This window comes from Bos grunniens, chromosome 25 (genome assembly GCF_055505025.1).
Source record: "Bos grunniens cultivar Pamir isolate PY7600 chromosome 25, Bosgru_T2T1.0, whole genome shotgun sequence".
In the NCBI taxonomy this organism is placed as follows: Eukaryota; Metazoa; Chordata; class Mammalia; order Artiodactyla; family Bovidae; genus Bos; species Bos grunniens.
In genome coordinates this window covers 1483308-1503439 of record NC_141189.1, presented here as the reverse complement: position 1 = coordinate 1503439, position 20132 = coordinate 1483308, and the positions used below count along the sequence as shown (strand labels likewise).

Below are 20132 nucleotides of genomic sequence, written 5' to 3'. Positions count from 1 at the left end.
TGCAGAGAATGTCCACCCACGGCCCTCTCAAGTCGGGGGAGCTGAGAGTCAGGACACGCTGACACGGCCAGAGCCTCCAGCCAGGAGGAGCCAGGGAGGGGGCTGGGGTCAGCAAGCTCAGCGAGCAGGTGAACGGAAACCGCCGTCGGGCTGTGGAGCCTGGGCAGCCCACGGCTGCCCCGAGAGGCCTTTGGTCACTGCTGGAAGGTCCCAAAAAGGCACAGGGAAGACAGTCCAGTTACCTGGCCTTGAGCCTAAGGAGATCCCCTCACCAGAATAAAAGGCCTTGTCCCCATCATCTCCACTACTGCAGGGAGGAAGACCAAGGCTACACGCCTTGGCCACTGAGGTGGAGGGGACACCCTGGCGGGCAGCCCTGGAGACTCCCCGCTCCGTTGCGGGGACGGACCTCTTCGGCAGTTGCCCGCTCACTGATTCAGGACCTCACAGGCGCAGGACCCGGCTGCGGTCCTCAGGTCAGAGTCTGCGAACAACGCAGGCAACAGGGTTGCAGCCCTGAGCTGCCCTCGGACCCCCTTTCTATCACTTGGTGCTGCGTGCGCCCATGCCGAGCTGCACTCACACAGGCCCCAGAGGTGGGGGGCAGCCGCCACAACGGGGGACGCAGATTGGGGCTCCGCAGCCCCCCAGGGCGTCACGAGGGGCTCATACAGAGCAAGCGGAAGCCTGCAGGAGGGTCGTCAGCACAGAACGTGGAGGACTTGGCTGCACATGCAGGCAGGCAGGCTGGGTCCTGGGGGTGACGGCGCGCGGCATGAACACGCTCAGGGCCCCTGACCCGCACGCTGAGATGGTGACTTCACGTTCTGCGTATTCTACGCCCGTAGAGTCTCAGGAAGGGAGATGGACGGGGGCAGGGCCGAGAGGGCTGCACGGGGGCTGTGGCCTCGGGGGTGGGGGTGGCGGGGCGCCGGAACGCCCTCTGCCCCGTCCAGGGCGCCCCGGACACAGGAGGGAATTGGGTTACTTTCACTCTGGAGAGGAGCCCTCGCAGTTACTCAGGATATATCATTCTTCATACCTTGGGCGGCATTAAATATTTCATAATTAGTGAAATATTTATTACAGATTTCTTAAATATTTGAGACAGCTTAAATATTTTACAACAGATTTTAAAGTGTTTTGAAAAGGAATGGACCGCTGCGCGAGACTCAGCCCCTGTCACCTGAGGAGTGCACGGACTGGTGGGGGTCGGCGCGGGCACTCAGGCTGGAGCAGCAGTCTCCAGACCGGGAAACCCAGCAGAGCCACTCGTGAGCTTCAGCCACGCAGACCAGCGCCCCTGGCCCAGCACCGGACTCTGGTCCCCACTCGGGAGGTCATGCGAGGGTCCCCTGGGTTCACGGGGCGCTGTCTGGCCCGTGCGTTGTTTTCCAGGCCCCAAGGACCAGGCCAGTCTCAAGTCAGGACAAAAGGCGGTCGGCTTCACGGCCATTGAGTCAGGGGCGACGTACCAGCCCTGAGCTTGATCCCTGGAGCTCAGCCACCGGCGCCTGATGCAAGGGCTCCCCCTGCCCAGCGCAGGGGCTCAGGACCCTGGGGAGGCGAGGCTGCAGGGCCGGCTGGAGCCCGAGCCTCCCCACCACTCATCCGGGGCTGCCGGCGTCACGGGCTTCACGACCCCCAGCGGACGGAGCCACGCTGCTGCCCAGGGCGCAGGGGCAGGTGCCCCTCGGAGGCCCGCGTCCACCCGGGGTCTCTCCGGCCAGGCCCGGCCTCGCCAGGCGCTGCGTCAACGTGTGCGGGTTGCACCTGACCGCCCGGGTAGGTGCGTAGCGCTCCCAGCGGCGGCTCCCGGGAGAGGCCGCGTCCTCACTTCAGGGCCGATGGCACTGACACCCCAGCCTCTCCCCTCACCTGGTCGACAGAGCAAAGCCCCTACTAGGCAGCCTGCAGGGAGGCGGGGCGCACGGGCGAACCATACAGGAGGTGCCCTCCCAGCCACCCTGAGGGTTCATTCTGAGAGAGCCTCCCGGCTCTGGCCTCCTCTGAGGCTCAGAGAGGGCAAGGAATTTTCCCCGGGTCACACAGCAAGGTCACGGCAGAACCGGGAAAAGGGCCTGGCCGTCCTGGCCCTCTCCCGGGGGCTCCCTGGGCCCCCACCCAGGACGTCTGGCCGTGTCACAGCCTCAGGGCCAGGAGTCCAGGCCGAAGTCGAGAGAGGGGTCAGACGTGGAGCCGGCTCCCTTCCGCCTGCACCTCCTGGCCAAATGGGGTGAGCAGAAGGGCTGAGTGCTCGGGCTCTGCAGACGGGCTGCCGCTCGCCAGACAAGGGCCCTGCGCAAGCCGCGGAATCTCTGCGTCACTGCCTCCTTGTCAGGAAGCCAGCAGCTGCCCCCCAGGGCTGGGAAAACCAGTTACAGTCCCGCTCCTCACGGCTCCCGGCGTCTGGCATCACAAGCCCCTAAACACAGCAGCACGATGACGGGCCTTGTTCTGAGAAAAAACAGGCACCGCAAGAGCAGGCGGCCGGGCTGGGAGCCGGACCCAGCGGACGGCGTGGGCTGCCCACTGGACCGTCTGGGCGCATGGGGTCCGAGTCCGAGCCAAGCGCCAGCATCCAGTCGTCTGTCCTTCAGATAGTAAGGAAAGGATGCCCCGGTTCACAAAACACAGAGAAACCCTGACAGCCGGCTCTGTGAGAGGGAGGCCCAAGTACCGAGAAGGGGAGCAGGCCCGCGGGGAGGGGACCCAGCTCAGGAAGGGAGAGGCGGTCTCGGGGCCCACAATGCCAGAGCAGGAGGGGCTGCAGGGGTCTCCGGATCCACGCCCGGCACACTGCTGGCCCACGAGGCCAGGCAGAGGGCGGTCTGGTCCCCAGCCGCCCCCGGCGGAGGCCCTGAGCGTGGCTGCCCAGCCCGCCCCCACCTGTGACCTCAGGGCACTCTCTACACCTGAAGCTGGTCTGGGGTTGGGCCAGCTGTCCCTCACCTAAGGCTGGGTGGACCTTGAGGGGAGCTGGAGGAATTAAACTGGGCCCAGGCTGGAGATTTGGGACCCTGGCTGGTGCCCACCTCCTGCTCCCAGCGGAGAGGGTGGGTGGTGGTCCCAGGCCGCGGCCCAGTGAGGGCTTCCTCGTGAGGAGAGGAAGTGGGGAGGAGACAAGTCCTGGGACAGCTCCAGGCCAGGGCCAGGGCGGGGGTGCTGGGAAGGAGGAGCCGGGCAGGGCATGGGGTGAGCAGGCCTCTGGGGCGAGGTTGCAGGCGCCGCCTGACCCCGGGGTCTGCTCCACCCCCATCTGAGTGCTCACCAACACCCCGCCCCCCGCCCTGCTCCATTTAAGAATAGCTCTCTGGGCCCCGCAGTGTCTTCAGTTTTCAGGTTAAGGGCAGGGCTCCGAGCTCTGCTCCACTCGGTGTGCACGGCCACCCAGCCAACTGAGCTTCCCACCCAGGGGCCCCGGTGACTCAGCTCCTGACCCTCAGTGGGGACCATGGCTCCCACCCTTCCTGCCCACGTCACAGACAAATGGCGAGCAAGCCCCCCGCCCCACCATGGGCCAGATGCTGGGCCAACTGGGATGCAGACCGAGGCAGGGAAGACAGAACTCCTACCAGCCTGAGCGAGACGGGACTGTGAGCGCTGCAGGGAGCCCACAGTGGAGGCTCAGTCCACGGTCCAGGCCTCGGCCAGTGGCCTCAGGGGTTGAGGAGACAGTCTGCCCCGGCAGAGGCCTGGGTGGGTGGAAGGGAGAGAGGGGCATGGCCTGTGAGGATGTACAGAGGCCCGGAGGTGGGAAGGGGATGGCATACGGTGAGAGGACCCATCGGGGCAGACCTGCTGGGAGCTGTGATCAGACCAGGGGCGCTGGGGAGCCAAGGAAGGGTCAGAAGGGAGGAGGCATGACCACCCTGGCTGCGGATGGAGGAGGAACTACTGCTGGGAACAGAGGGAGCTGCAGCGGCCATGGAAAGAGGGAGGGCGGCGCCCTGGAAACGGAGTGGGAGACTCGGACGAGCCCCGGAAGAAACGCACACCCGTGCGCACAGGGGGGCGCGGACACTCACAGCAGCGCTGCCCATACAGGCCCCGACTGGACGCACCCGGTGCCCAGCGATGAGAGAACAGCAACAGGGCGGGCGGGCCCCGAGGAGCCAACAGCGTGATGCGGTCACACACACGGGGCTGAGCAGCGAGCCATTCCCACGAAATCACAAATGCAGAAGGCGAGTGGTTGCCCTTGGGGTGGTGACTGGGAAGGGACATGAGGCGAGCCTCAGGGGGCAGCGATGCCCTTGATCTGGGTCCTGGGGACACGACTGTGTCTGGTTCATGAAAGTTTATGGAGCTAAACATACTCCTAACACCTGAACTTCTGTGTCACACTCCAATGAGAGACTCGAGCGCAAGAGGAAGGGGGGCAGGAGAGGTCAGACCAACCTTGCCTGGTGGCTTACGGGACGACGGGGGACCAGGGGCAGCAAGCGGCAGCCGCTCAGTGCAGTCGGAGCTGCACCCCGCGCCGACCCTGTGCAGCTGGTCAGGACCCTGGACAGCTCCAGGAGCCCTAAACTCAGAGCTGCAAGCTCCCTGCCTCGGGACGCCCCATCCTAGGCAGCACTGAAACCCAAGCTTAGGGAGGCTGATGTGCTGGGGTGGGGGCAGAAATGACGATGTGGCTGAGACCCTGTGTCACTAACCCAGGGCCTGAGGCCTCACTGTCCCTACACAGGAAACAGGTAAGTTGATCTGTCTCTACATAGGGTGACCACACACCCAGGTTTCCCGTTTCCGTGTAATTATTGTCTTTTTACTCTCAGAAGTGTTTGTCAACTAGATGCTACATTATAGAGCCACCCTCTCACTAGGGAGTGCCAGCCTCCGCCACCATATTTAAAATGTGCAAGACCTCCTCTTGCCCTGTAACTTCCAGTAACAGCAAGCTTCCTGCCCAGACCACTGCGGCCCTGGAGTGAATCCATCACGCCAGCCCATCCCCCGTTAACTAGCCAGGCCGGCTGAGGGCGCTCCTGCATCCACCTCTCCCCACAGGTCCACAGGAAGACCCAGAGGAATGTGTGCCCACGCTCTCTGTGGTCACCAGTTTCTATCTCTCTTTTCCTTTGCTACTGGATCCACGTAAAGACTGTGGTTGCCAGTCTCCCTTGCAGCTAGGCATGGCCTAAGGTCTAGCCAATAGACTGTGAGTGGAGCTGAAGTGCACCACTGCTGAATCACTCCCTTAAAAGGAATGGGCATGCATGCGCCTTGCCCAGTTGGGATGCAGATGTGATGGTGGGAACTGGAGCAGCCACTTTGGTTCCAGACACAGAAGCCACAGGTTATAGAGTTGCCCGACCAGCCCTGGGCCACGGGCCTCTGCCACGGGCCTCTGGGTTGTTCTGTGAACAATAAAACTTCTATCTCATTTGAATTGCCATATTTTCGGGAACTTTAACAGCTCACTAATACAGATGAGGGCCGTCTACCCCGGGAACAGATTACCAGCGAGGGTGCTCAACCAGATCTGGAGATGCTCGGGAGGAGAGGGATGGATGAGATGCTCTGGGCCTGGGTGGGGAGGGACAAAGCAGAGGCAGGACCAGACCCCCACACACACCCTCTGCCAGCTCGTCCCTGCCACCTTCCATGTCCCCTCTCCAGCCTCCCGTGGTCTACCAGGGCAGGACCTTCAGCCACTCTCCACATGCCTTTCCCAGGGGTGGTCTCTCGGGGGCTGTGGGAGCTGAGCTCAGGCGGGAGAGGACGCATCTCCCGTCCCTCCCGTCCTCTCACCTGCACATCCGTCTTGTAGAGTCGCATCTCCTGAGCTCTGGGCCACGTCCCTCCCTATCAAATCCCCACAAAGAGAAAACAACTCTGCTCATTTCCCCACTGGTTCCCCTGCCCAGGCTCCCTGGCTCCAAACCCCACTCTTTCTTGACTCCCCTCCTCTCCCATCACCCCCCACAGCTGCCATCACCCCAGCCTGGGCAGCAGCCTCCCCTCCCTGGACCCTTCCCTCCTGTAGCCCTAACCCTGGGTCCACGGTGGCTGCTGGGGTCCCAGTTCAGCAGGCAGAGTTGGGGAGGGAGGCGCTGAGTCACTGGGGAGGGCGGGTGGGGAACAGGCCCCATATCAGGGGGCCATATCCGCACAGAGCAGTGTGTGCCCACGTGTGCAGACTGTGGACATCCCCGGGGGCGGGGGAGGAAGGGGAGGCACAGGTAGGGAGCCCCTTGGGGCCTCCCATTCACTTCAGAGAGCCCCCAGCAGCTGCCATCAGCCCGTCGTATGCAGGAAGAACAGAGAGGTTAAACAGCTTGTCCGTGACTGCACGTCTGCCCAACACTGGGACCCATATTCAAATCTGGGCCTAGAGTGGGTCCTCAGCACTGATACCAAGGAGAGGGGTCAGAGGCAGAGGTCAGGTCTAGGAAGGAGGGGGCGAGAAGGAGCTCAGGCCGAGGGTCCAACTCTGTGGCAGGGCTGGACGCCCGGAGCCCTGAAGGGGAAGGGTCCCCGGGGCCAGTTCCGCCTGAGCCCGACCCTCCTCCTGCTAGTTCAGCTCAGAAACCGTGAGGGGCGCTTTCCAGGAGGAAACGAAAGGGTTAGGTAAGGGAGCAGAGTCGTGGCCCCTGGTGGCCCGGCCGGGCCCCCGGCTGGAGGGACACAAAAGCCAAAGGGGGCTTTGCCAGAGGCAGGAGGGGAACAGGGACCCAGGGGGGCTGCAGGGACAGGCAGGGCTGCTCCCCCACCCGGGGCAGCGCTGTACAGGCTGACTGGGCCCTTGGACCCGGACACCCCCCGCAGGTGGCAACGGCAGCTTGGGGGAGGGGAAATGGTCCTGGGGGGGACCATCCTTGAGCTGAGCCCACTGTGAGCAGCAGGAGCAGGCGTGGGTGGAGTGGGGAAGGATGCTCCACGACTCAGCTCGTGAGTGCCACACGGCCTTGCGAACACCACAAAGGCAGGGGCTACTGCCTGGAAACCAGTAGGCACCAAGTAAGCATGCGGCAGGGATGAGCCGTTTAGTGAGAACCAGTCGGGAGGCAATTGTGGGCCACAGCGGGCAAAGAGAACGGGCCCAAGTTGTTGCCCTGCTAACAAGGAACGGACTCGGCCAGCATACTCCTCTCCCTTCACTGCTCCTGCTTTTCCCACCTGAGATGCAGATACGATGACTGGAGACACAGCAGCCTTTGGGAGGCCATGCAGGCAAATGCTGAGACTGGCTCGAGGGGAAGCTACAAGAAACCCGAGCTGCCGACAGATTCCTTAGACCACGCGCCACCTGCACCGCTGCGCGCTTCACGTGAGAGGAAACGAGCCCCTTCGTGGGGTTCACCCACACAAGTGTCCGGTTTCTGTCCTGTGCAGCCAGGTTCAATCCCTCGCTGACACAGCATAAAATACTGCTGAGTAATTTCATTAGAAAGTTGCTCTCAATTTAATTCCTTTCAGTGCTTCTGATTACATCAAGAGAGAGTCTCAGGTCAGGGCGAGCACGTCTCGAACACCTCTGCACGCGTGCTGTTTTCCCTTTTTAATAAAGCAACAGAAGGCCTTGGGCTCTGAGCCTCCCCTGAGCCCCAGCATCCAACTAGAATTTAATAACATTGTTTCGTTTCCAGTGAATTTATTTTTATGATTATCAATTCTATTTATGGAAAAGGAGGCTTGTTTTCCATTTGTAGCGGTGCCATAAAACTTCCCGTTTAAATAAATATATTTAAGTTTTTAAAAAGTAAATTTATTTAAGAGGAAAAACAGTAAGAATGCAGTCAGCGGGAGGGCGGGGCCGGGGGGGAGCGGTACGTGGGTGGCTGCTACGGAAGGTCCATGGATGGTCCACCCCTGGGCTCTGGGCTGGGTGCCCGGGGGGATGCGGGGGTTGAGGCCAGCCCTGGACCCACACTGGGGACTGGTCTCCGTGGTTTGTCCAGCCTGGGCCCGGAGTAGGTGGATGGACCCCTGGCGCCGGGAATTTCTAAAAGGTGAATTCAGAGCTGTGGGCTGCTGGGTGGTCAAGTGATGAGCTGTGGGCAGGGTTTTGAAGCCATTCCGGTAACCAAGCCACTAACTCAAAGCCTCAGTCCCTTCCAGCCTGTCTGTGTGAGGCCCTGACTTCAAAAGCGGGGCCTCCAGGAGCGGGCGTGACCTTTTGCTAATTAGCTCGGGCTGTTTGCTCCGCAGCCGCCAGCTGATCTCTGGACAGCAGTTCCAACTCCAGCCACTGCCGCCTGTCACCTTCCTGCAGATAAATAACTGCTCCTTGGAGAGGTGCAGGGAGGGGGGTGGGGGTGGCGGGGGGGGGGGACTGGCTGGGGGGCTGGGGGAGGGGCGGGGACGTGCAGGGGGGGCAGGCGTCCTGACAGTTGCTGGATGGCAAGTCACCCCTATGTCACGCGGCTCTGCTGGGGAGAGCATCACCCCCATTTCTCAAGAAAACCAAGGCCTGGAGAGAGGAGGGGTCTTACAGGGGCCACCGGGCTCCAGCTCTGCCGGCTCCCAGACCGCTCCCGGCAGCCCAGAGAGGCCCACGGGGGCTCTGTCCTTGGTGCTGAACATGGGGCCGCGGAGCGGGCCCTGCCCCACGGGTCACCTGGGGTCATTAGAACACTCAGAAGGTCCCTCCTGGACTCTTAGTCACCGCTTCAATAAAAGCAACTTCTAGGGACGAGGCCTTTGGACCAGGAAACGGAGGAGGAAGGAGGCAAGAATAGACTGAGAAAGTTCAAGTCACTAAATGACGAAATGTTCTCTCTGGAAGGGATCTGGGAACAACCGCCCAACCCCCAGCTTCCCGGAGAAGACGAGGGCAGGGCGCAGGCTCCTCTGCCAGGCCCGCAGGGGCCCTGCCATCTGCTTTGCCACCTGCCTCCTCAGGTGGGGCGGGGCTGGGAAACACCCATCCATTCACCCCACAGACACCCATTCAGGCCTGCCTCCCGCCAGGCTCAGTGGACACGCAGCCTGGGGCGAGTGTGAGGGCTCAGGGGCAGGCCCAGATCAACTCGGGTGAGCCCAAACCTGAACAGCCTGCCATGCGCTGGCACGGGCTCACGCAGGGAAGGGAAGAGCTAGCGTTCATGGAACGTGATGGACCAGAGACGCTCCTGTTTCATGCTTGGGGTGGCCCAGGGGGCAGGGAGGGGGTCCCCACCTCTGTTTCCTGAGCGCCTGCTGGACGTGGGGCAGCTGACACATCCCCAGTAAGGCTCCCCTTATGTGGGAGGATGAGGATATTATCGCCACTTCACAGGTTTAAAAAACAGGAGGTCCTAAGTGAAGTTAAGTCCAAAAGAGGACAATTGCTGTATGATCCCATGTATATGGCATCTAAAACGTGACACAAATGAATTCATCTGTGACACAGAGACAGACTCAGATCGGAGGACAGACTTGTGCAGCCAAGGAGGAGTGGGAGTGGGGAAGGGCTGGGGTTCAGGGTCAGCAGATGCAAACCAGCACGTACAGGATGGACGGGCACCACGGTCCTGCCACACAGCACAGGGAGCTCATTCAGTACCCGGTGATGAACCCCAATGGGAAAGAACACACACACACACACGTAATTCAATCATTTTTCTGTACAGCAGAAACGAATACATCGTAAATCAAATATACTTCAATGAATTTGTTTTAAAATGGGACGTCAGAGGTGGTGAGCAACCTTTCCAGCGTTTTACATCTACAACTCAGCAGAGTGGGTTTTGCCCGACACCAAGATTGCTCCAGGGACTCAAGGACCCTAGGGAGACAGCACCACTGAGAGCAGAGGCTTGGGGCGAGAAAGGGGCTCAGGGTAAGAACGGGGCTCGGGTCAAGAAAGGGGCTCGGGGCGAGAACGGGGCTCGGGGCGAGAGTGGGGTTCGGGGCAAGAAAGGACTGAGCCAACGCCGGAGCCTCAGCCAAACCCTGGGGACGGACACCCAGCGTGGCAGTGCCAGTGTTCTGGGGGCAGCACCCCGAGTCCACCCAGCCGGGCCCTCAGTGTCCACACTCCACCACCTGTGTGGACAGCACCACTGCTGTGTGAGTCTCAGTGTGGACGCCCAAGGGGGTCTTAGGCTACTATGTGGTCAGAGCTGACCCCTCCCCAGACAGTCCTGTCTTCCCGACTTCTCAACAAGTCCATGCAGAAGGTTCTTGGAGACCCCACCACGTTTCAGATGGGAACATGAGGCCCACTGAGGGGCAGGTGCTGACCGCTGTCACACGGAGCTGGTGGCTGTGACGGTCAGAGCCCAGTCCACCCACCCCAACCTCCCTAACAATACCAGCTAAAGCGTCGAGGCCTTGGCCTGGCACTACCTGCGCGTTCTCACGCCCGCCCTCCCGCCAGACAGGGCCGGAGTCTCCACCCACCCCCATGACCAGCTCTGGCCAATAGCAGGCACTTGATGGCCATCTGAACAATGACGGACAGAGCAGTGGCCAGGGGGCTGAACCCCACGATCCGGGCCCAGCCCGCTGCACCTGCGTGCTGATGCCCACCCAGGCCAGGCCTGCCCAGACGCCCGCTGCCTCAGTTTCCAGCAGGGGGTTGTCCCCATCCTCCGCTCCCCTCCAGAGCCGCCCCCAGAGGCCTCCATCTAAAGCCACGGAGAAGCCTGGGGAGTGCGTGATGGAGGAGGAAGCCTCACAAACTCCCCAACACCTCCTGTCACCTCCAGTGACAGTCGGCAGAGCGTAAGATCACGGTCACTTTAAATAAACTCAGCTTAGCGAATCCTCTACACGGCAGAAAACGGCAGCGACGGCCCACTACAGACACCCCACACCTGAAGTCCGCGGTTAGCGGCCAGTGCGCCGCGGCTTACGGACAGCACCGCTGCCAGTTCAGGGGCACAGCGGCCCAGCTCCGTCAGCCCAGACATCCCACGGCACAGGCCCAGGAGCCGAGTCAGGGCTGCCGAGTCAGAGGCCTGGGAAGTGCCCGTGGCCCAAGAAACCAAGATACTGCCCAAAGAGAGCGCATCTGCGACTTCTGAGCCGACGGAAGACAGCCTGTCCGGCTGCTTTTCAGCTGGAACGAGGTGCCCAGCAGACACGGCACAGTGGTCACCAAAGCCCTGGCCATGGCAAGGCAGCTCTGACCCCCTCACCCACTGGGGTGTTCAGTCCAGTATCCAGAAGCCCTGGCCGTGGCAGGGCAGCTCTGACCCCCACCCACTGGGGTGTTCAGTCCAGCATCCATCTTCAGGATAAAGAGCCTGTCTTTAAGCAGACACGAGGCATGTCTGCACACACTGGCCTCACGGCGGGCATGGCGGTGCACGCTCCAACCCAACGCTGTATCTGTTCCCACAAAGCGGGAGAAGACAAAACCTCCTTTAACCCACAGGGCCCTGGTGCCCCATTGGGGAGGACATGACAGGCCGGAGCACCATCCCCTGGTCTCCTAAAGCCCCGAGCTTCTCCTCTCGGGCCCGAGGGGGCCCTGAAGCCTTGGCCATCTCCTCTCTGGGGCGGGCATCGCCACTGCACTGGAGTAGGACCCTGAAGGCCATCCGTTTCTGTCGGAGAGCGGGTCTCACGGAGGACTGGAGGCCCGCCCACAACCCAGCACCCCTGCCTCCAGGTTGCAGGGCTGCCTCATCCAGATGGCCCACGAGGCGAGATGGCCCTTACCTTCAGCTCAGGGCCCGCCGGTGAGCTGCACCGTCTGCGGAGCCCAGGTGGGTGGATTCCTCCCCGTGAGGGTCATGGGCATCACTTCATTCCAGGACACACAGACAGATGGGGGTCCAGGCAGGACACAGGGTCTCCGGCAGCTCCTGCTGTGTGGAGACAGAGCGAGCGGAGGTAAGAAGGACGTGGGGACATTTGGGAGACCCTGCCAGCCAGGCACACAAAAGCCTCCGCCCTGGGCATGCCTGCATGTGGATCACGGGAGAGAAAGGCTGGGGCTTCCGGTACTGGAGGAGGGCAGAGGGCAGGGCCGACCCAGAAGCAGAGACGACAGAACTCCCGAGATCAGACCGGCTGGGCCTCTGGTCGCTGCTGGGGCTCCAGCCCGCTCCACCGTGCGGTGGCCCAGACGCGGGGCAGGGGCCCCCAAACAGAAGCCTTAGGCCCACGCCAGGCTCTGGCTGACGCTTAGGAAGTCAGTTTACAGCCTGAGCCCTGCACCTGCCCACCAGCTGTGAGCGGTCATCCACCACCTCCCTGGACCCTGAGTGCCCTCCCGGGCCTCGTGAGCCCTCACTCCGCAGTCGCTGGATCCCTCTTTGCAGGCAGGGAAACTGAGGCAAGGGGCACCTTCAGGGAAGGGTCACACAGGGGAGACGCCGTGAGGAGCCGGGCCCCTCGCTCTCAGCCTTTCTGACTGAAGGCCTGCGTGTCCCACCTGGTTGGGGGGCTAAGGGGCTGCCCAGAGGAGGTGCTGTCTTTGGGACAACTCGTTTCTGGGAGTAAGGGGGGCCCCGGGACACCTTTAGCCCCTGGAAGCCTGGCAGTGACCCTCAGGAGGGCCTGGGCAAGAGCCGAGGGGGTCCCCAGGCTGTCAGCCTGAAGCCCCCACCCCCGCTGGAAGCCCCCCAGGCTCCGGGGCTGGGGGGAGGGCGCCTGTCGTACTAGAGTGTGTGCAAATAGACGAGTGAGTGGCGTGTAATTACCTAAAATTGTTGGTTAGGAGCGGATGTAAATAACCAAAAAATATGTGGGGAAGTGGGGGGAATGCTCATCAATTAGACTTAATTACTCAACAGCTAATTGAAATAATAATGGGTGCATTTGAATATGCTAATGAGGCTGAACCTGCCTAGGAAAAGGTAATTGGAATAAAAATAGAATGCGGGGGCTCAGAAGCTCCCAGGAGGCTTCCTGGCCGAGCCAAAGCCTGGGGACCAGGGGGGGGAGGCCAGAGCCGCTCCCACCCACAGCCTCTGCCCACCCCGGGCGGCCTCTGCTCTCCTCTCCCGGGTCCTGGGGACCCTGACCACCCCAGGTCGGCCTTCCAGCTGCCCGGAGCAGGCAGAGGGGCTGCCTCGCCCACCAGGCCCCAGAGAAGCAGGAAGGCACGCGTGCTGAGTGCCTGCTGTATACCCAGTCCTGACTAGACTTGGAAAGCCGGGGACCCCCACCCTGCTAGGGCAGGGCTTCCAGCCGCCCTCAGACGTCCAGCACAGCTGGCCAGGGCGGAGCGGGCCCGGCTCACAGGCGTGAGAGGAGAAGCAGGCCGTTCACGATGCCCCACTGGCATCGCCTGCAGACCCACAGGTCACACGGGTGCACGCACGCGCACGCCCTCCCAGGCCCACGTGTGCCCACACGCTCACCGCACTCCACTGCCACTCAGCCCCAGCCAGCGTCCCACCACGCGGACCACAGGGGAGCCGGGGGCCCACCCCCACCTGCCTCTGACCACACTAGGGGCCGGCGGGAGGCCTCTCTGGGGCTGTGCCCATCCCAGTTTTAAGATGGTACTTGTGCAGCTACTGGAAATCCACTGGCCTGAACAGCCCAGAGGTGCTGGACTCACGGGAGGAGCTCAGGTGAGGCCAGTGACTGAGGGTGCGGGCTCGGGGGGCGCAGCCCGGGCAGGAGACCCAGGGTTGGGTGGGAGGGAGGGAAGTGGGCATCCAATGGACACACGCTGACCCGGGTGACCTCGACAAGCTTCAGCTCCCCCTCCAAACTACCGGGATGACGGTGACCACCCCTCGCTGGCCACCACCCAGGCTGGTCTGAACCCACAGGCCTCAGGGCCCCCAAAGCCGCAGAGACCCCCTGGGTTGGAGGGGCTGAAGGTAATAGCCCCCCTGCCCCTCCCCGGGCAGGCACACACAGAAGCTGGGGGCTCACCAGGGGCCCCAAAGGCCTCCCGGGACTCTGAGTCTCTGGTTTACCGCAACTGACCTGTGCCGGGCTTCTCAGGTTGGGGAGCGGACCACAAACCTCCCTCAGCTGCCCCGGGGGCCTCGCGGCTGTGGTCCACCCCTCGGACAGGCGACCTGGGGCTGGGGGCCGACCGACAGGCCCCAGGCCACACGGTGGGGGTGCCCGAGGCCTCCCTTCCGAGGCGCGCCATGCGCACGGTTGGTGGGGGCTGGGCAGCCCACCACGTCCGGATGGTGGCAGAGGTGGATGGTGGGGGGCGGGGTCCCCAACCCTCCCCCGCGATGGAGCCACACAGACGTCAGTCCGGTGCGGGTGGGACAGAGGAAAGGCCCGAACTTGACATCTGCATTTCAAGCACTTATATCAGCAAAACAGACACCAGTAATTATACCATTTGCATATTTTCTGCCCTGATTGTTGGGGAGGGGAGGAGGGGCTCCTGCTGATGCCAGCAGCCCGCCTCCCGCAGCTGCGCCGTCCCCCCCAGGCCCTCCCCCCCAGCCCGCACCCCCCACGGGGCAGGGGCGAGGGGACTCCGGGCGGCAGGAAACCCTGTTCCACCTGGTCCTGCCTCTCGGTCCAGAGCCAGACCCCGCCTGTGAAGCGGGGCCCAGGAGGTGCGCCCCCTGACCCGCCGAGCTCAGGCTCCGCTCTCACTCAGACGCTGCACGGCCTCTCCTCTGCCTCTGGCGTGCGCTCCCGCTCACAAAGGCCTCCGCCCCGACCTGACCCCACTGCCCCGCATCTGGCAGGCCGGCCACCCTCTCCGCCTGGCACGCGGCAGGCTCAGCCGTGGGGTGCTGCCACCCCAGGCCCGTGCAGTCTGCACACCTGCTGTGCCAGGGGCTGGGGAAGGGCGCCGTCCTGGTGCCGACCCCACAGAGAGGGCAGGACGGAGGGCAGCGGGGACCCCTGACTCAGAGGGGACTCGAGGGCTGGGGGATGGGGCTGGCGGCGGGTGGGGGAAGGGGGTGAACTGAGCTGCCCAGGCCCCTCCCTGGCAGCTGCTGTGGGCGGTGCCCTCCTGGGGTGTCCAGGGGGCAGGGGTGCCCCACACTGTCTCAGCTCCCTCCTGCCTCTGGGGGGCTCCAGGGAGCGCTCCATTCCTCAGCACCCCACCTCCCTCCACTGCCCACTGAGCTGGACAGACGGCAGACGCCCCCCGCAAGGCTCCAGATGGGTCCCTGGGCTCATCCCAGGCTGGGGACCCATGAAGGGAGCCAGGTGGCTTCTCCTCGCTCCATTGGGTCCACGGTGCAGCGTGGCTGGTTTCCAATGGAGGGCAAGGCAAGAGGCAGAGGGGCGGGAGGGGGCCCCGCAGGGCGGACAGGGCTGGGGAGGCAGCGGAACCCTGCCGGGCGGCACTCCCCAAGCCTACTCCCTGGGTCGGGAAGCAGACACAGGGCTCTGCGTGCCGGCCACCCAGCTCAATCCGGGGCGCTGAGGAAGGGGAGGGGGTGTCCCCAGCCCATCAGAGCTGGGGTCCCTGAATAGTGACCACAACAGCAGAGACACGACCCTGCCAGGCGGGCACCTCGATGACCCTTGCCTCCAGAAAGAGAAACCAAGGCTCAGAGGAGTCACTCTACACACAGGAACCGGGACCTGTGCCCAGCCAGACTGACTCCCCGTCCCACCCCACCACCCCCCACTTTCTGCAGGACTCACTCCTGTGACAGCACCCACAGGACAGGGGTCATCAATGCCACCCCTTTGCAGTCGGGAAAACTCAGTCCCAGAGACAGACGGGCCTGGGATCACCCAGGACGCTCCTCAGCCGGCCTGACAGCTCTTTGCTTCTGACTCAAAGTCGGGCAGTGGCAGCCAGGGACGCGGTAATTACAGCTCCCAGGCTGGCTGCAGACACACCACCTCCCCTCCCCCCTTTAATCTCTTCCCACTCAGCCCTGCCGAAGGGAAGCCGGGGGCCCCAGGCTTGCAAGTGCAAATGAGGCCCCTTCCCCCGTTAACTGCGAGCAGCAATTAACTCCTCACTTCACACCCCACAGCCCCACAAATTCCAGATGGAGTAAACAGTTAAATATGAAATATTACACCATAAAAAAAAACTGGATGAAAACAGAATTCAGTACTTAGCAGTCCTCAGGAGAGAGACAGGCTTTCCAAGCTCTGGAGGGACAGAATAGATTGTACAAGGAGAGAGACAGATCTGACCATATAAATATAAGGTATAAGAACATGAAAAAAAAAGTAAGATGTACGACATACAGGGAAAACCATTCACAGCCAGTGTGACAAATGATAACTTCATTATGTAAAGAATTGAAATTGATTAGGAACCACTAACAAACACACGGCCGAGTTCAACTTCCTGCATAATTAGGGAAATGCAAATTTTTTAAATTACACTGAGACGCCATATAGGTTCATCAAATAAACAGTGATCTAAAAACCACCACCAAAAAAAAAAAGCAACTAAAGAAAAGTTCTGCTAAGGTTATGGTGAAACCAGCACAATTTTTTTGGAAAGTCATTTGGCAACACAGATAAAAAGCTTCCAAAGTGTGCACAGCTGACAGCAGAAGAGACGCTTAATGACGAAGCTGAAACTTCCCGTCTGAGACCAGGGACAGCACGCGGATGCTGCCACCACCGCTTCTGTTCAAAACTGCACTAGAGGGTTCAGCCATTGCAATAAGGCCAGAAAAAGAAATCAAAGTGATATGACTCAGAAAGGGAGAAACAACTCCAGTCATTCACAGGTGTTACATAAAAAAATCCCAGAGAATGTATAAATGCAGTGATGGATGACAGAACTTAGAGCGCTGACATAAAATCCATATTCAAACGTAAAGTGAATTTCTATACATCTGTAGTAAGCAGAACATGAACGCCTATTAAAATTCAACACTGCAAATTGATCCACAGATTCTATGCAATCACAATCAAAATCCTGGAAATTTTTTTCTTTTTGTGGAACCTGGCGAGCTGACTCTGAAATTTACATGGAAGAGCCAAGGGCCTAGAATGGCCCTAAATAAGAACAAGGTGGAGTGGGGGGGGGGGGCTGCGAATTACTCATCAGATAGTTTATCACACAACCACAGAAACTCCGTGTGTTCATGGTACGAGATCAGAAAATGAACCCATGGATCAAAACACGAAGCTCACCCCCTGAACGAGGAGCCAGCCCTTGTTATGACAAAGGAGACCAGCAAATCAAGAAAGCAGATATCTGGGAGGAAAATGAAATCAGACCCCTACCTCACACCACATGAAAAATCAATTCCAGGTTGACTACAGACCTCGATGAGAAAAGAAGAACTATATGTCTGAAGAGATAACAGAGAAATGCATGGACAACCTGGAAGCCAGGAAGGCCTCCTCCCTGTGGACACTCAAGAGCACACTGATAAACTTTACTCCACAAAAGTGAAGAGTTCCTGGGGCTTCCCTGGTGGCTCAGCGGTAAAGAATCTACCTGCCGATGCAGGAGATGTGGGTTCGACCCCTGGGTCAGGAAGATCCCCTGGAGGAGGGCACGGCAACCCACTGCAGTATTCTTGCCTGCGCAATCCCACGGACAGAGGAGCCTGGCGGGCTGCAGTCCCTGGGGTCGCAGAGAATCAGACACGACTTAGCGACTGAACAACAACAATCTACTCTGAGGAAAGGCCATTCTATCCCGAATCTATGGGCAACTCCTACAAATTCAGAGGAAAATACAGGCAGCTCAGTAATTTAGAAAATGGAGAGAGGTCTTGAAAAGGCATTTCCCAAATGAGGACATCCAAATGGCTCCAAAAACATCAAACCATAAGTGATGCTCAACTTCATTATTTATGGAGACAGAAAAGCTTCAGAAGTCTCAGGAGTGTTGTGTTGGGGACACAGTGAAACAGGAAGACATCCTCTGCTCTGGGGACTGTTTCACCGTCACACCGAGGAGGAGACCGATGCACACCTGAACATTCCGAGAGCAGAGCCCCCACCCCAGGTGGAAAGCTCAGACTATGGCACTCACAGCCGCCAAAGACACACAGAGGTTCATCACAGCCCAAAGCAGGAACCAGCCGGGTCCAGGCCTTGAAAGGGACTGCTCTGCAGCAATGAAAATCCACCTGTGATGAGCGCATAAATCGACCCCAAGTGCTGCTGACCAAAGAATGCAGTCACAAAGGCTGTGGATGCTGCTGCTGCTGCTGAGTCGCTTCCGTCGTGTCCGACTCTGTGCGACCCCATAGATGGCGGCCCACCAGGCTCCCCGTCCCTGGGATTCCCCAGGCAAGAACACTGGAGTGGGTTGCCATTTCCTCCTCCAATGAAAGTGAAAAGGGAAAGTGAAGTCGCTCAGTCGTGTCTGACTCTTAGTGACCCCATGGACTGCAGCCCACCAGGCTCCTCAGTCCATGGGATTTTCCAGGCAAAAGTACTGGAGTGGGGTGCCATCACCTTCTCCGATGGACGCGTGGGTCACATTTATGTAAAGTACAGAAACACAGGCCATCCCAGAACGTACCGTCTGTGTGTGGGAACGGAAGAGGGCTGCATCACAGAAAAGCTCTTGGAAGGGCTCCCGGGGGCTGGCGAAGTTCCATCGCAGTCTCTCAGCCTTGACTGCGGCCGGACAGTGTCCACACAGTGGTCATCCTTTCCATGTTCCTACGTGATTTCGGTGCTCTTCTGTACACGCTACCCACTGCGAGCACGTGTGCATGCTCAGTCACTCAGTCCTGTCCGACTCTGCACCCCATGCACGGCAGCCCGCCAGGCTACTCTGTCCACGGGATTCTCCACGCAAGAACACTGGAGTGGGTTGCCATGACCTCGTCAAGGGGATCTTCTCGACCCAGGGATCGAACCGCCGTCTCCTGCATTGGCAGGCGGACTCTTTCATCAAGACAGTGACAGTCGCTCAGTCGTATCCGACTCTGTGACCCCGTGGACTGTAGCCCACTGGGCTCCTCCGTCCATGGGATTCTCCGGGCAAGAACACTGGAGTGGGTTTCCATTCCCTTCTCCAGGGGATATTCCCGACTCAGGGATGGAACCTGGGTCTCCCACATCGCAGGCAGATTCTTTACCATCTGAGCTCCAGGGAAGCCCTTTACCAATGAGCCACCTGGAAAGCCCATCTGACAATCTGAAAAAGTCCCAGGAGTGGGGGAGGAAAGTCCAGCCTTTGGGCCAACTGTCTTCCTCCCAAGAACCTATCATAAAGAAATAATCCCAAAGAGGAACTGAGCCAAAGATCTCCACTGCCTCTTAATATAGAAGAGAAAAAACTGGAGACCACGTAAGTGTTCGATCTGAGGAAGACTGTGAATCAGTTACAGGGCACCCTCTCCAAACACTGCACCATCATTTTAATAATGCTGATGAGAAGTTTGCAGCTTGGAAACCGCTCAAGATCTGTGACTGACCAGAGCCAGCACGTCCACTCCCAGACGGACAGAACATGAACACACTCCCGCAAAACTCACGTGCAAGGGTGTCCTTGGCAACACGGCTCAGAGCAGCCACGCTGGAAACCACGCTGGTCAGTGCCAGAGGGACTCACAGACCAGGGCGTCTGCACATCCGGGAGTGCCACTCGGCAACAAGGACGGACAGACCATCACGGCCAGAGGAACGTGATTCTCACGAGTGAGGCGTGTGACAACAGAAGCCAGACGTGAGGAGTGAGTTACCTGTGACTCCATTCACACACCAGACGTGAGGAGTTACCTGTGACTCCATTCACACACCAGACGTGAGGAGTTACCTGTGACTCCATTCACACACCAGACGTGAGGAGTGTGTTACCTGTGACTCCATTCACACAACGTGTGAAAACAAGACAGAACCATGCTTGTTGTTTAGTCACCAAGTCGTGTCCGGCTCTGCGACCCCACGGACTGCAGCCCGCCTGCCCTTCTGTCCACGGACTGCAGCCCGCCGGGCCCCTCTGTCCACGGACTTCCCGGGCAAGAATACTGGAGTGTGTTGCCACTTCCTACTCCGGGGGATCTTTCCAACCCAGGGGTCAAATCCACCTCTCCTGCATTGGCAGGCGGGTTCTTTACCACTGAGTCACCAGGAAACTCCGTCAAAACGATGCCGCTAGAAGCCAAAACTGTGGTCACCCTTGGGCAGGGCATGACCCCTGAAAGGCCAAGAGGTGATGTCCAGGAGCTGGTGGGTTCTGCCTCTTGACGGAGGCACTGGTTACACTTTATGAAAAATTCAGTAAACAGTACCCTGGGGTCTGCGCGTGCGTCTCTGCAGGTGAGTTACACTTCAGTTTGTTGCACTTTTTTTAAGGGTGATTGATACCAACACTCTAACAAACCCTCACCCTCACATGAAGGAAAGCCCAGAGG

The 20132-nt window shown here is 60.2% G+C and overlaps 1 protein-coding gene across 2 annotated transcripts in view; it reads right to left on the bottom strand.

Annotated features, from left to right (window-relative positions):
• Positions 1-20132, bottom strand: part of LOC147344680 (uncharacterized) — a 59188-nt gene that overhangs the window by 10268 nt on the left and 28788 nt on the right. Inside the window, exons 2-3 of one of the 2 annotated variants that reach the window (XM_086377020.1) lie at positions 11599-11747; positions 4446-8215 (exon numbers count right to left, since the gene is read on the bottom strand). In XM_086377020.1, coding sequence (XP_086233146.1) covers positions 11606-11747 — 142 coding nt within the window. In that variant the 3' untranslated portion in view covers positions 4446-8215; positions 11599-11605. Of the gene's footprint in view, positions 1-4445; positions 8216-11598; positions 11748-20132 lie in introns of those variants that run through there. The other variant, XM_086377019.1, reaches the window with a different exon arrangement.